The sequence below is a fragment of the Antedon bifida genome, chromosome 10 (assembly GCF_963402885.1).
Source record: "Antedon bifida chromosome 10, ecAntBifi1.1, whole genome shotgun sequence".
NCBI lineage: Eukaryota > Metazoa > Echinodermata > Crinoidea > Comatulida > Antedonidae > Antedon > Antedon bifida.
Window position 1 is genome coordinate 15,599,235 of NC_136235.1, and position 13,961 is coordinate 15,613,195.

At 34.2% G+C, this 13,961-nt stretch overlaps 3 protein-coding genes across 4 annotated transcripts; 2 read left to right on the plus strand and 1 right to left on the minus strand.

Annotated features, from left to right (window-relative positions):
* Nucleotides 1-771: 771 nt before the first annotated feature.
* Nucleotides 772-4,330, plus strand: LOC144853915 (large ribosomal subunit protein uL13m-like). Its single transcript, XM_078711782.1, has 7 exons — nt 772-872; nt 1,647-1,770; nt 2,074-2,167; nt 2,300-2,360; nt 2,769-2,855; nt 3,061-3,182; nt 3,624-4,330. The coding sequence occupies exons 1-7, from the start codon at nt 846-848 to the stop codon at nt 3,646-3,648; spliced, it is 540 nt and encodes a 179-aa protein (XP_078567908.1). The 5' UTR covers nt 772-845; the 3' UTR covers nt 3,649-4,330.
* Nucleotides 4,331-5,289: 959 nt separating this feature from the next.
* On the plus strand, nt 5,290-8,551 carry LOC144853910 (uncharacterized). Of its 2 annotated transcripts, none has more exons than XM_078711774.1 (3): nt 5,290-5,689; nt 6,832-7,710; nt 7,981-8,551. In XM_078711774.1, the coding sequence occupies exon 2, from the start codon at nt 6,904-6,906 to the stop codon at nt 7,684-7,686; it is 783 nt and encodes a 260-aa protein (XP_078567900.1). In that variant the 5' UTR covers nt 5,290-5,689; nt 6,832-6,903; the 3' UTR covers nt 7,687-7,710; nt 7,981-8,551. The 2 variants fall into 2 exon arrangements, with proteins under 2 accessions (XP_078567900.1, XP_078567901.1); XM_078711775.1 differs by having other exon boundaries at nt 6,832-7,705.
* A 63-nt stretch (nt 8,552-8,614) lies between these two features.
* Nucleotides 8,615-13,207, minus strand: LOC144853895 (kelch-like protein 24). Its single transcript, XM_078711755.1, has 4 exons — nt 13,147-13,207; nt 10,093-11,202; nt 9,660-9,824; nt 8,615-9,321 (listed from the first exon to the last, which is right to left on the minus strand). Exons 2-4 carry the CDS (start codon nt 11,170-11,172, stop codon nt 8,824-8,826), a joined length of 1,743 nt encoding a protein of 580 aa, XP_078567881.1. The 5' UTR covers nt 11,173-11,202; nt 13,147-13,207; the 3' UTR covers nt 8,615-8,823.
* Between the last annotated feature and the right edge of the window lie 754 nt (nt 13,208-13,961).

Here is a 13,961-nt window from a genome sequence, read left to right on the forward strand (position 1 = left end):
TAATATAAAGTAGACTGTTTGACCTTAACGGGTTTGCTGATAAAAACAACATTTCTGATGTGACCGTCACGCCCTCAACTCTGCGCGATACTCAGGTAGAGTGGCGGTTCCCCTTGATATATTTTATTACAAAACTGTGTTGGTGTTAACTATGTTTCGTACATAGCTATTATCTCAAGCGAATTCAGTTCCAACTTGGCAACCAATTGACTCAAAAAGTAGTATCTACCGTCTCATCTAACCTGCTTATTTATAAAGACATTACATTAGGCCTAATCGGCCATCCTCTATATCTGTCGTACTAAGAGCTAAATCAGGCTTCATTTTAAGATCGGTTTGGTCCAGCGATTTCGGTATTTAGATGTTAAATTCCTCCTACGGAAGTTCTTGCAGATGGGCAATTAACCCATAGAGGTGGTACCTCCATGATTAGCCTACCTCTCTGAATTTCTGTTTGAAAAAGAAAACGGGGCCAACCTAAAAAAAAGTCCGCCCACAACCTTTTTATAGACTCGATAGTCCTAAATTCTTGTTACTCAAATAGTAGCTCAAATTATCTCAAATATAACTCAATAAATGTCAGTAATGCAAACATTAACATTAAGGCTACGTATGGCACAGTTTATCAAGACAAAATGGTTTTATTCTGTCTAAATTTTTATTTTTAAATGCTGTATTTTATAGACGCTTTGCTTCATGCCTGGCTATAATAAGTAAACTGACTGACAAGAATATAGGTGGCGCTATAAAATAAGAGAAGAGAAACAAATAATTACACAACACACACACACACGATGGTATAAACATTTCTTCCTCATGTGTTTCCACAGTTTATTTACAATAAAATGTCATTGTCAAGTAGAATAACACAGGTAAAATGTTTGGGTGCCATTTGAAAATAGTTAGTTTACCATTCAATGCTTTCTTTATAAGCAATTTACCCAGACATAGTTGCGGTAAAGATTTATAAATCGGAGCTAGGCCAATCATCCAAAAGAGGACTCCTGCTGCTCAAACGCATTTCGTTGGGTGAGAGAAGTAATCTTTGTTGGGCCTAGCTACCACTGTCTTGACTGTGTAAAGTGGTTTTTTGGGTAAGGTTAAATAATAAAATATATAAATGTATCATTGTATTGTCTTTATTTACATTTTTAACATTTTATTTTTTTAATGTGTCACGTTTTGTATATTTTGTAAGATCATTTTAATCCAGACCTTTTTATTTGAATTGCCCCGTGTGGGATGATTAAAGAATTTTGAATTGAATTGAATTAGTTGTATTGTTTATTGTAACTTTGTATGAGATGTACGCATACGCAACAACTATAATTATATTTTAATTTCACCTCAGGTAGCCTAGTTTGGTAGGGCTTGGTATTTGTAACATTTATTAAACCAAAATTGCAATTAACAATCTAAACATATCCTATTTTGTATAATTTAACTTTATAATGGTAGGGCTTTGTTATAATTGAAAGGGCTTGGTATTTAGGACGACCCAATATTTCCCATTTACTTTATCCATAGTAGCCTACATTTAGTATTTTCGCGATGGTGATGATACAACGTTGATAATGTAGTACAATCATGGAGGTATATATAATGGTACAATATAGTAATATCAGGCATTACACTTACTTCTACAGCAATGGTTAACGTTTGGTCGCATGTGGTACCTTGTAGATGCATACAAACAACCACCAGGTAGATTGGCTGCGATGGTAACACCCTTTTTAACAGGCAAAAATAAACCGATATACCATCCATTAAGTAAGTAAATGTTTAATTTCTGTAATTTCCTAAAAGCAGCCTTGATAGGGATAAAAACTTTCTGAAATCGCCCATCATATTTTTCTCTTTTTTATAAAGCAATAGCACAGTATAGATCCATTTTTACTACACTCTGCATTACTTTACATATAGTAGTATAGTATATTAAAAATCCAATTATGTCCATCATAAACAAGTTGCTTAATTTTTATTTAACACCTCTTATAAAGATTTTTCCACAGACTCTCAGCTTGAAACAGTTCCCAAGCATGTGCAAATATAATTTTGACTGTCTTTTTTTAGGTGATGTCGGTGACCATGTGGTTATTATAAACACCAAGCATGTTGCATTCTCATTAGATAAATGGAAGGAAAAGATATACCATCATCATACAGGGTAAGAAAGATTAAAATGTCATTCACCCTTTTAAACTTCTTAACCATTACCAAAAATAGCTAATTATCATCGTTGTTGTACTGGTCAGATGACAATTAAAATCCATGCTTCATTTTTCTACTATTTTTATAGATATCCAAGAGGTTTCAAGAGTATGCCTGCCTATAAACTTCATGAACAAGATCCAAAAAAAGTGAATAATTTAATTTATGAAACACCTAAGTAGATTGTTTTCATTTGATTGGACAATTGTTGGTCAGATAAATAAAGTCCTGCACTATAGCACGCGCGACATGTATGCAATAGAGTGCTGCATTTTCGTGGAAATTCAATAGCGCCGCATATTTTTTCTTGGCTTTTGCATAAATAACCTTCAAAATGGCGGTCAATCGGACATAACATTTTTGGCTTCACCTCGTGAAAATATAACCGTTTATTTCTCACCTCATGAAATTATTTGCCCCATTGCACTCATAAAAATTAATTATTTATATACTTTTTCTTATTTCCTATACTTTTAATGGCACACTATTTCTGGTTAAATATGCTGTACCATTTAAATATTCTTATTCATATTTTCCCTGATACTGCTTGTTTGTAGATAGTACATAAAGCAATATATGGAATGCTTCCCAAAGACTTGAGACGGAGAACTATTATGTGTCGTCTGCATTTATTTGAAGATGATGTAAGTATGGTGTATAGGTTTTAGGTTAACATGAATATTTTGATTCCAGTAAACAGGTCTTGGCACCATATTGCCATATTTACCATTCAAACATACAGTAGGCTAAGTGAAGTACTTACTCACAAATTCTTCACTTAACGGAATTTCTTAAATATTATATATTGACTTAAGTAAAAGTTTAATTTATTATATGTGTTTTTTCTAGAATATACCTGAAGATATACGAGAGAATATAGTGGAACAAATAAAAGGACCGAGAGAAATTCCACGAACGTTACGTGAATATACACCAGAGGAGATTGAGGCCTTTCCAACTCTATGGTACCCGTAAGTATCACTTTAATTTTAAAACATTTATCAGGCTGTTACATAATAATAATATATATTTGTTTAACATACATTTTATCAGCAACGCATTTCCTTTGTGTTAAGATGAGACATTGGATTCATTAAATATAATCACCCAGCTTTATAGCCTTCTTTTACAATAAACACTTGGACTTAGTTATTTAATCATGGTAAGTTACTGTAATTTTCATGGGGTCATTATCGCTATAGTTTGTGGGTAACCCAGATAAATCATTAAACCTGTACGGGCTTTATTATAAGGCATGTGTGTTTCAGAATCATTGTATTACAAATTGTGTCCTGGTTGGTAGGTAACTTCTTCAACTACTTTTGTTTTTTAATAGAAACGAAACCATAACTTTTTAGGCAGGTACCTCTCTAGTGTTAATATAATATTTCCATTAATATATTCATTTTTAGAAATGATCCTGTGAAGAAAAGGTGATCTTTATCATATCTATGGAGACGTGCTCAACTCAATAACAGCCATGGACAATAAGTTGGAAGTGCTAGTTTACTTATGCAAATTTATGCTAATTAGTCATCATGAACAGGTGCTCTTCTTGGAATTTGATGAAATATAAGATGTGTGGTGCTGGAGTATTTAACAATGTATTGTATTTCCATTGTACAAATAGTACTGTACTACTACTATAAACCTACTGTAAGCCTGTAGAAACATAAAAAGGTTACAAATATAGTATTAAACATAACAATTTTGAGTGAAGTAAAATTATGAGTTATTCTAATTCTAAACTTTACTTTAAGAAATTGCCATCATTTTCAAATCAAAAACATTTCTGTTTTATAATTAATAATCAATCATTCGCATCGTTGATCATTTTAAATGTTAAAATTTAAAAAATGATTGGAAAAAATGGTAAAAACGGCTTATTTTGAGATGAACTAGGATAAAAATAAGAAGGATGATGTCCTTGAATACTAGTTATAATGTTGTGAACGTTTGCTGCGCTTCATCAAAATAAAGTATGATGTTATACAAAATGAAAATAACTGATTTCAATAATGTTTAATACTACTCGTATGATTTAACCTGTTAGTGGCGGTTTCATCGCTGTTGGTTGTCAACTGAATAAAATAAATAAAGTAAATGACCATCAATTTAACATCCTGACAGTACTGTACTCAAGTTTTTATTGTGAAAGGCTATCAAATCTGGATCATTGAGTCACTTGTGGATCTATAAATGTCTATAAAGGCCAATACACAGACGAGCGGTAACAGTAAGCGGAAAACTGCGTAGCTTGTCCCACTATAGGTTTCAGCGGAACCCTCCGCTCCGCGCTTTATGTAAATGGTCATAAGGAATAACATAGACTATATTTTGTTATTACCTTTACCGCTCGTCTGTGTAAATTGGCCTTAATGCTTGGTTCCCACTTGAGACGCAACACAACGACGTAAACGCAATTCGCAAACGTATTGACCAATTACAATGGATGGATTATTCGAACGGTCTTGTCATTGGTCAACACGTTTGCGTTACGTCGTAGTGGGAACCAAGCTTAAAGTAGCGGACGGGCGGTTTCCGCTCAGGATAGATACAGATTCTATGTGGGGCAAGCTATGCGGTTTTCCGCTTACCGTTACCGATCGTCTGTGTAAATTGGTCTAAAGTGGATGGAAACGGAAATACATAGGAGGGTGTTATCCACCACTGGATCTGCTACGTATTATTACTTTAAATTACAATTACAAACATAGTTTTTTTACATAGAAATTGTCTGTGCTGTAATTTAATACAAGCATTGTATCCTCGTTTATGGTTACATATGACAATAATATTCATATATACACAGTTGAAAAGAATAACTTACTATTAAAATATTAAAAGCTCCCGGCATTGGTATAATTGTGTTTTGCAATGTTTGTATTAATCTCCATTAAATTAAATGCTGGTAGTCATGGCGATCACAAGCAATTTCGCTTCATATCTAGGCAACACGTGCATTAGAGTTGGAATTTTAACTGTAATAAAGCGATCCAGTGATAATACGTTTACATAAGATGTTCTCATTCATTAACTATCATATCGGTACGTTTTGTGTACACTGTATTGTATATGGCCTTGAAAGAAATAGAGGGCGAAACTTGTAAGTCGTCAATGTATAATTTGTACACCCTTACAATATTGAAGTGATTGATACATTATCATACTGGTATGATGGATATCTCCGACGCCTTTTGCAATTCTTACATTTGACGTAAACATAATTTAATTTCATGTAACCAAGTCAGTGTTGGCCTATACTGTTACTGTATATTAAATGACATACACAAACAGCTTGAGGCAACTAAAGATAGTAAGTTTATAGTCGCTACGCAACCAATCGGGACTTCGTGCTTTTGTAGATCTATAATTATTTCATTGTTTGTTAGCGGAAGTTTTTGCCAGTATAATATCTTGGGAATTGGTAATATTGCGTATTGTTGACTTGTACCCTGACGACTGAACTTCTTCTACGGTAAGTGTGTCTTTTAAATTTTGTCTTTGGAGACCTTAAACGTAAGACATATTGACCCTCAAAATTCAAATTAATTGTGCGTAGTTTAGTTATTTATTCTGAGGACAATTGTTATATTTATTTAAAACAGGGAAATGTAAGTCTACAACAGTAGCAATAAATAGAAGGCTTCCATGTCGGTTAATAATAGCATTTTAAGTATGCATTATAGGCGTATCTAATGCTAAGTTTTACATCTCCCTGCATGTACTAAGTTTGTTTGATAGCCTTAAAATCGATATTTCGAGTGGACACATTTAATTCTCTACCAGTAGACTTACTAAAGTGATCAATATAAGTCAATGTTTATCCCCACTCATTGCGATGTACATGCATATTTCTAATATGAAATAATCTTGATTGTCAAAAATTAGAGGCCCAAAAAGTTGGTAAAACTGACCCAAAACGAAAATTCAATTCTTTGTAAGATAAAAGATGTTCGGAAATTATCATTAGGTAATAAAGATTTATATTTAAAAAAACATGATTTTATTGTAGATACGATTTAAAAATATCCTAAGATAAAATCCTCATATCGAGCGACATAAGAACGTTTCCTACAGCCATTAACGGATACGGTTAAAAGAAAAAGAATTTTATGATTGTGTTATGTTCGTCAGTGTTTATATATTATAAACATAGTAAATAATTATAACAATCGTGAATTTTCTGTAAAATGTAAAACTATGCCTATATATAAGCTACTGTAGACATTATTACACCCGGTCTGTCTGCTTAGAATACCATCTACAAATGTAGGCCTATAATGATCGTATTATAGAATCACTACTGTACATAATGCGATGAAAAAGAAACCTGAACCTATGATGATGCTAATAATAATGTTATTTCAAATAACACGGTAACGAGATATCGAACGCAAAATAGCAGTTAAATGCTATTGATTGAGAAATTACTGTTTCAAGGCGATTATCTGTTAACGACACACTTATCGATTTGTATTGCTTAATATCCTACACTTAAGAGTAGGCTACGTGATAAGAGTGAGAGAGTATATAGAGCAAATAGCAACCACAACCGCCAATATTGGCTATAGCATGAGTGACACAATTAACAGCTACATTATCTATTTTTCTTAACAGTTAGATGCTGTTTTGGTTGTGTTTTGATTAGCTACCTTATGTCTACCAGATTTGATATCGTTAAAGTCAACGATGAACTCAGTAACACCACGAAGACAACGAACTAAACTCCGCCTTGATCGAGACCCGATTTTTAATTTGAAAAGATTAAAACTTTCTGGAAGAGAACTATGTGACATTCCAAACGAGACGTTCACCATGGTTAAGATTGAGTATTTAGATCTGAGCCCGGAACGGGAGTCATGTTTGCATTGGCGCTTACCCGAAGTACCACCACAAATCAACAAACTAGTCAATTTACGAATACTTTGTGTCGATACAAACGAACTTATCTGCATTCCGCAAGAGGTTGGAGAGCTCTATAATCTAGAGCGTCTATCCATAAGTAACAACCTTCTCACTGATCTACCGCCTTCTATTCAGAACCTGCAGCAACTACAGAGCTTACACATGGCTAATAACTACTTCGAAGAGATACCACGCGAGGTGTTCAAACTGAAAAAGCTGGAATTCCTCGACGCTAGTGACAATAACCTAGTTGTTATTCAAGAAGACATTGGTTTACTGGTTAAACTGGAGACGTTACTTCTGTTGTACAACTCAATTCAAGAATTACCAGATTCACTCTGTAACTGTACAATGCTACGAAATGTTTGGCTTGGTGTCAACCAGCTACGATCACTGCCAAGGAACTTTGGAAACCTCAAACGTCTAGATTGGGTCGATTATGCTCATTCGTCAAATATTGAAGGCAACCAGTTAATTTCACCACCGATTGAGGTTTGCAGACGTGGTGCTGCTGCAATAGAAGAATATTTCAAAAACCACCAAGAAGGTGAACAGGGAGAGGCTTAATACTGATGAACGAACGATGGTATGGTAGGTGACCAGTTTAATTTAATTCCCCCAGCATTTTCAAAAGTATTTACATTGCTTTTCTGGTGCAATTTTAAACTATATTAGTCCCGTTTATAGTTTGCCGTAGTATAGGAAACGTGTTTTAAAAAAAACCTCAACCTCTACCACCAGGATTTTTTTCAACTTTAGATAGATCCACGCCGGTGAATTATTAGTCTCCATATTAGACTATTCTCATGACTTGTCATTTCATACACTAGTATATAAATCGTATTTCTCATTTTCTTACAGCTAAAGCTGAACTCTATTAGTGGTGCTAAATTAGGCCACACACTAATCTACACAAGTAGAACTTATAACAATGTGAAAAGATAAAGGGAAGCAGAAATCGTTGAAAGTTCTCAACATCAAAAAAAAAAAAAAAAAAAAAAAAAAAAATCTTAGCATGTAGAATTCGCGGGGTAAACCAATGCTTACAGATCGATTTATTTACTGTATAAAACACCTGAATAAATTCCTGTCATTTGATTGGAGGATTGTGCGTCACATGGCGGGCAATAATACGCACTATTTAACGATCATTAAATAGTACTTTTTTGTATAATATGATAGTCCATTAATAGTAAACTATGGAAACAGAAGGTTCAGAGTTCAAACCTTCATAACTAAATAGCTGTGAACACTATTTATCTTGCTTACTATTTTCTTTAAAACTGTAATTTATTATAATATATTTTCATCAAAATTATACTTATTGTTATAATAACATTTTTTAAACGCATGTTGTTTAATCTGTTACTGAATTAGACATGTTATAATTATAAATAAATTAATGTTTAATTAAATAATATCTTTGCCAAAATACTTTATATTATGTGATGGAAATAAATAGTAGATAATAAATTATAATTAATAAATCGTTTACTGTATATGATTATTGAAATGTCTAGGAGGAATAATACGCAAGCATGAAACATCGAAACATCACACACGACCTTATCTTAACAATCAAATGTACACACACTACAAGAAGTACCGTAGTACGTTTACCGTTTCAAGCTATCTTTGGTATAATGATTAACTTAATTACATTATTCAAATCACTGTAATGGCAATTCCAATATAAAATAAAAATCACTTTGGTGAAGCTATTGTGTGAACTCTTTTTGTAACCGTCACACAACCAAGTAGTTTTATCGGATACGGTAACTTTTGACAAGGAGTCCATCGATTTAGGACGGGATCATAGCATTCTACAGTGTCAATTGGCGAATTTGGTTGACTTTCCCCTCCTACAACATATATCTTATCATTACAGACAGTTGCCGCACACAAAGCCCGTGTACTGTACATGCTTTCCACTTGGCTCCAGGTGTTCGTCTTGGGATCATACCGATGTACAATTCTAGACAAACAACCTACCACATAGATGTAGTCATTTAGAGTGACGGCGGCAATTCCCGATAAAGCGTGGGGTAACGGCGCGACTTCGCCCCATGAGTTAATTTGGGGGTCGTAACGTCGTACTTTATTTGATGCAGACTCCCCTGTCAATGCTCCGCCCAGCACGTAGATATTTCCTCGGAAAGTGACAGCAGCTGGAGAGCTTAGCGCCTCAGTTAACGGTGCAACCTGTTAAAAAACACCACATGGTTAGCAGTAGAATAACAACTAAAATGGAGTTCAACAACGCATTGAAGGATCAACAGAAAGGGAAGAAAGAATATTTGAATATGCCTTAATATCCTGTAACAAAACATGCGAATCATCACATAAAGCTCTGTCTACACTATCAAACCTTATGTTATGTGATATGGCCATATGTGGTAATGGTATGCCACAATATGGCAGTGATATGACATCATCATGTCCATATGGGCACATCACATTTTTTGTCACATGAAGTTTGATAGTGTATACAGAGCTTTATACAATAGTAAATTTAACGCATGCGCATACGCAACACATACCTTTTCCCATTTATTTTCCTTGGGATCAAAGCGCTCCACACTGGAAAGTCTTGATCGTCCATCGTATCCTCCGATGACGTAAACATAGTTCCCTAATGCTACCGATGCATGTCGTTGTCGAGACTGGATCATAGCAGACGATTCAAACCATTTGTTCCGTCGAATCTATACAGAAATAAAACAATTCATTTAATATGTAATAAAATACTGAGAAATATGCATTGATACATTAGACTTCATTGTAGTCCACAATCTGAAGTACGTAGATGTCGTAACCATTGCTAATTTGGTGGATGTTGTTGACAGGTCTATTATTTTAAACTGTCATACTGTACTGGCTTTATATTAATAACATCTCATGTTTCTTCGAAGACCAACAACAATTATGTATATTATGCCATTATATAGGAAGGTTGTGTCGTTTAACACATACCATATAGAGAGCAGTCGTCCCTTGCATGCCTGTTACATAAATATCGTTTCCCAAAGCCACAGCACTACATGCCGCCTTTCCTGATTTTGGCAGCTCAGTAAGAGTAGCCCACTTTCGTTCCACTGGGTCAAAAAACTTCAATTCTTTCATTTTCATATTCGCTGGACCTACACCTCCAACAGCCACAACCACCCTTCTGGAACGTGTATTTCGGTATTGCCGTGGTAACATCATCTGGTCACTATGCGCACGTTGCTGTGAAATTTTGGTAAACTCTGCGAAAACATCGGAACGAGTTACGATTTCTTCTGCTAGGATTGTATTCCCGATGTACTTTGCAGGAAGAAGGTGCAACCTTAGCTGTTCTAGAAGATTCGACAAGTAAGTATCTCGTTTTGTTTTATCAAATTTAATCCATCGTATTATAAGTTCAAACACAAGTTCTTCACTTTCAACAATCAAATCATCTGAGCTGATATACTTGATGATTGTATCGTAAGTCTGTTCTAACGGTTCGTGTTTTTTACACACTTCGTTGAAGTTATCAAGCGCAAACCTCCAGGCATCATCAGCCAGATTTGGACAAGCAAGTCTTTCAGAAAATACGTACAGATCTAAACAGTTTTCGGGGGTAATGTTTCTTGATAAGAAACCTATGCAGGCGTTTCGTACCGGTAGCACTTGGAAAAAATCGGAAGCTTCGAGAAGACATTGGACATTTTCACGAGTAATTTCAACTGATCCAGTATATGCAAAATCTAAAATAAGTTCTAAACTTGTACTAGTAGCACCTTGTATCTGCACCCGTTCTTCTTTACTTTCTTTCATATCGCTAGTAAGCATTGTTTCAAAATATTTGCTCGTTGATATAAGAACACAACGATGACAGTGGAACTCTTGCTTACCAACGCTGAGAATGAGGTCTATAAACCGCCCGGTCTTTCGCAGTTCTTGAAGACTTTGGATAAGGTTTGAGGCATGATTCTCCTCAGAAAATACATAGGGAGAGTCATTTTCATTGTAGACTGGCGATTGACGTTTGGTATTCCGGTTTGGTGAAAGACTATTGGATCTTGCCATTTCTGCTAGTTGAACACATCACAGTATAACCTGCACAAAGAATTTTATAACATTTTATATATATATATATAGGCCTACAGTATTAAACACAATAGGGATTATAGGGTGTACGATGGTCTAAGTGGTCTGGCCATTTGTGACTAATTTAAAAGATCTGAGACCGTCTGCAACAATAGCTTTTTAATCCAACAGGCTCGACCTTATCCACCAATAGGCCTATTTGATGTAAACATTGTTCTTAACATACCATAGTCACATCTATGTCAACAGCAAAATAAAATAAATACGGCCGTTTCTTCGGTAAATTTGCTTAGCTCATGTGTTTAACAGACATTGTCCTATATACGATTGCAGTTTTACACATGGACTGAACATACCTACGTTAAATAAGTATTTAGGGGGAACGTTTGCTTGAGGTACTATTAATGGACCACATCGATTTTGTTTAAATTGATTGGTTTTGAAATTGTAAACTTCCCTTTTCTTTCGAATTGAATAATTGTTTATTGATGTAGAAAAACACAGGTGCATCAAAAGACTCATACATTGTTCATTAAATGTAAATTTAAACAGATACTACATGTATATAATTATTCAGTTACATTGTATTGATTTATAATAGAGGTGTTATTAGGCCGACATTTACGGTATTTTAGAAGTTCCAACAACATCTTGCTAAATTTATTTTGAAATTTACAGATTTAGAGATTGAAATCGTGTTGAGTGTTTGGGGTAAATTGCATTTCCATTGATAAAGTAACATATTAAGTCGACTATGCAGTTACATTAACTCATTGATAAAAAACATTATTTCGCGAAAAATAGCAGAAGTTGCGATTAGAGTGAAGTTGAGAGCTTTTCAATAATTCAGCTTCAGGAAATGTTCATTAGATCTTTTATGTCCACGCCTATAAACATGGAAACAATTCAGCTATTAAAAATATTTTTATTTTAATAAAAGCACACACAGTGTGACTTGAAAAAACAGAAAGATACTTCTGGCATGATTTTTATTTTTAGGTAGGCATTTTAATTGTAACATACTGTGTGGTGTCACTGACGAATTATGTATTCGGCGTTCGATTTTGCTTAGCGAGATTTTCAAAGCGAAGTTGATAAATCAAAACATTATTTTAAAGTGTTGTTGAATCATCAATCATTATATCATTACACGTGTTCAGGACAACGTGCTGAGTTCGCCATAAAAATCAATAGTAATAATAGTAAGATCCCACGGTAACTTAGTCAACAAAGTTAATAGGCCTAGTAAACAATTGTTTTTTTAGTTGAATAGGTTTCGTCATGGAGACATTTTTCCTGGTTTTGTCAACTGAAAATAATAATTTTGTTATTACAGTATATCATAATTAGTATATCTATAGTATTTAGGCCTACATCAAAATATGAGAGATGGCACTGCATTTTTGTTGTATTAAAAATACCATTATTTTATAATGACGTGCTTAAATACATTATGACGCAGAGTACGCTAACAATTGACTTTCTAAGCAAGCTGAATGTATTCATATATTATGCTTATATAATTATTATAATTATTTTATTTAATTTATACAGAAATTAGCAACATGTTTATGCGCAGGCTCCTACAGAAAAAGGCTCGCATTTAGTATACAATCAATCGGGATCCTGAGTAGTAAATAATGCTAATATATAAATGGTAATACAGTAGGCCTATATACTGAACACATTTATTTATGTGATGTTAGGGTTATTTTTAATGAGCATCGAATATTATGAAAACAGAATGTCCTCCCGTTTGTATGCTTGCTAACGTTAAGGATAGGCTGCATAAACATGTATACGAATCGTACACAAGAAAACGTATTGTATTCACGGACAATAAGTATCTCATTAATACAGTTTACACGGGTAACCATGGTGTTGCTTGACAAATTGTCAAGCATATCAGTAACAGTGTGAACGCAAAAGAGTGATATAATTTGTAAATCATACCTTTTAATCTCGTTATAGGCCTACGTTGCTTAGTCGTGTAGCTGATCGTCTGTTAGTAAACATGTTCTGTGGCCTTTTCACGTTCTTAGGTCATCGAATTTTCGGTTCACTGAAGATTCATCAAATAATCGTATTGATTTCCATTACGCGTAATACAGAAGCTCTTTTGTTAACAATGTATTGTCGATGATGTCATTCCAAACCACCTAAGTTGCTAGAAAATGAATAGCTGTGATTAACCATGCATTGTTATATAAAGCAAGCTCATACATTTCCAGTGAAAACAATTTCTATAACTTTTCCCAAGACTTTACCAGAGCCTCCCAGAAGCAGCACATTTCGCCAATGGTTCTAATATTTTAATCAACCTGAAACTGTATTTTTATTGTTTGTTTACAGTCCCACAGCCCAAACCACACCCACGCCTATATATCCATCAGCACGTTGCCAAAACAACGACCAATCAGATGTATTTCTTTTTTCAGTGGGCGAGACAAGTTAAAAACTTCAACCAATGAAAAACTACTTATTTCGTTTTCTTGTAATCATGCCAAGCCATGGAAGTCTACTATACCAGATTTCAGTGTGTATGTAGTTTATAAAAAAAATATAAGTTAGGTTTGCAGTACACCATGTGTTTCCAACAGGAAATAAAGTATGGTTGAGAATGTCTTTTCGGTTGATATGCACAACTGTCTTCTGGAAAATACTAGGAAAGTACCGCAAACCTACCTGTACAGCTGTGCTTATTAATCATGCAAACCTTTAAACAATATTTTTATTCTGTTCTTATTTTGTTTTAATTATTATTATTA

Coding starts and splice junctions, on each gene's coding strand:
- LOC144853915 (XM_078711782.1), top strand. CDS start 846: ATGTCATTGTCAAGTAGAATAACACAG. Junction 2,361..2,768: donor ATGAACAAGATCCAAAAAAA/GTGAATAATTTA, acceptor GCTTGTTTGTAG/ATAGTACATAAAGCAATATA. Junction 2,856..3,060: donor TGCATTTATTTGAAGATGAT/GTAAGTATGGTG, acceptor TGTTTTTTCTAG/AATATACCTGAAGATATACG.
- LOC144853910 (XM_078711774.1), top strand. CDS start 6,904: ATGAACTCAGTAACACCACGAAGACAACGAACTAAACTCCGCCTTGAT.
- LOC144853895 (XM_078711755.1), bottom strand. CDS start 11,172: ATGGCAAGATCCAATAGTCTTTCACCAAACCGGAATACCAAACGTCAA. Junction 9,825..10,092: donor GGACGACTGCTCTCTATATG/GTATGTGTTAAA, acceptor ATTTCTGTATAG/ATTCGACGGAACAAATGGTT. Junction 9,322..9,659: donor AGGAAAATAAATGGGAAAAG/GTATGTGTTGCG, acceptor GTTTTTTAACAG/GTTGCACCGTTAACTGAGGC.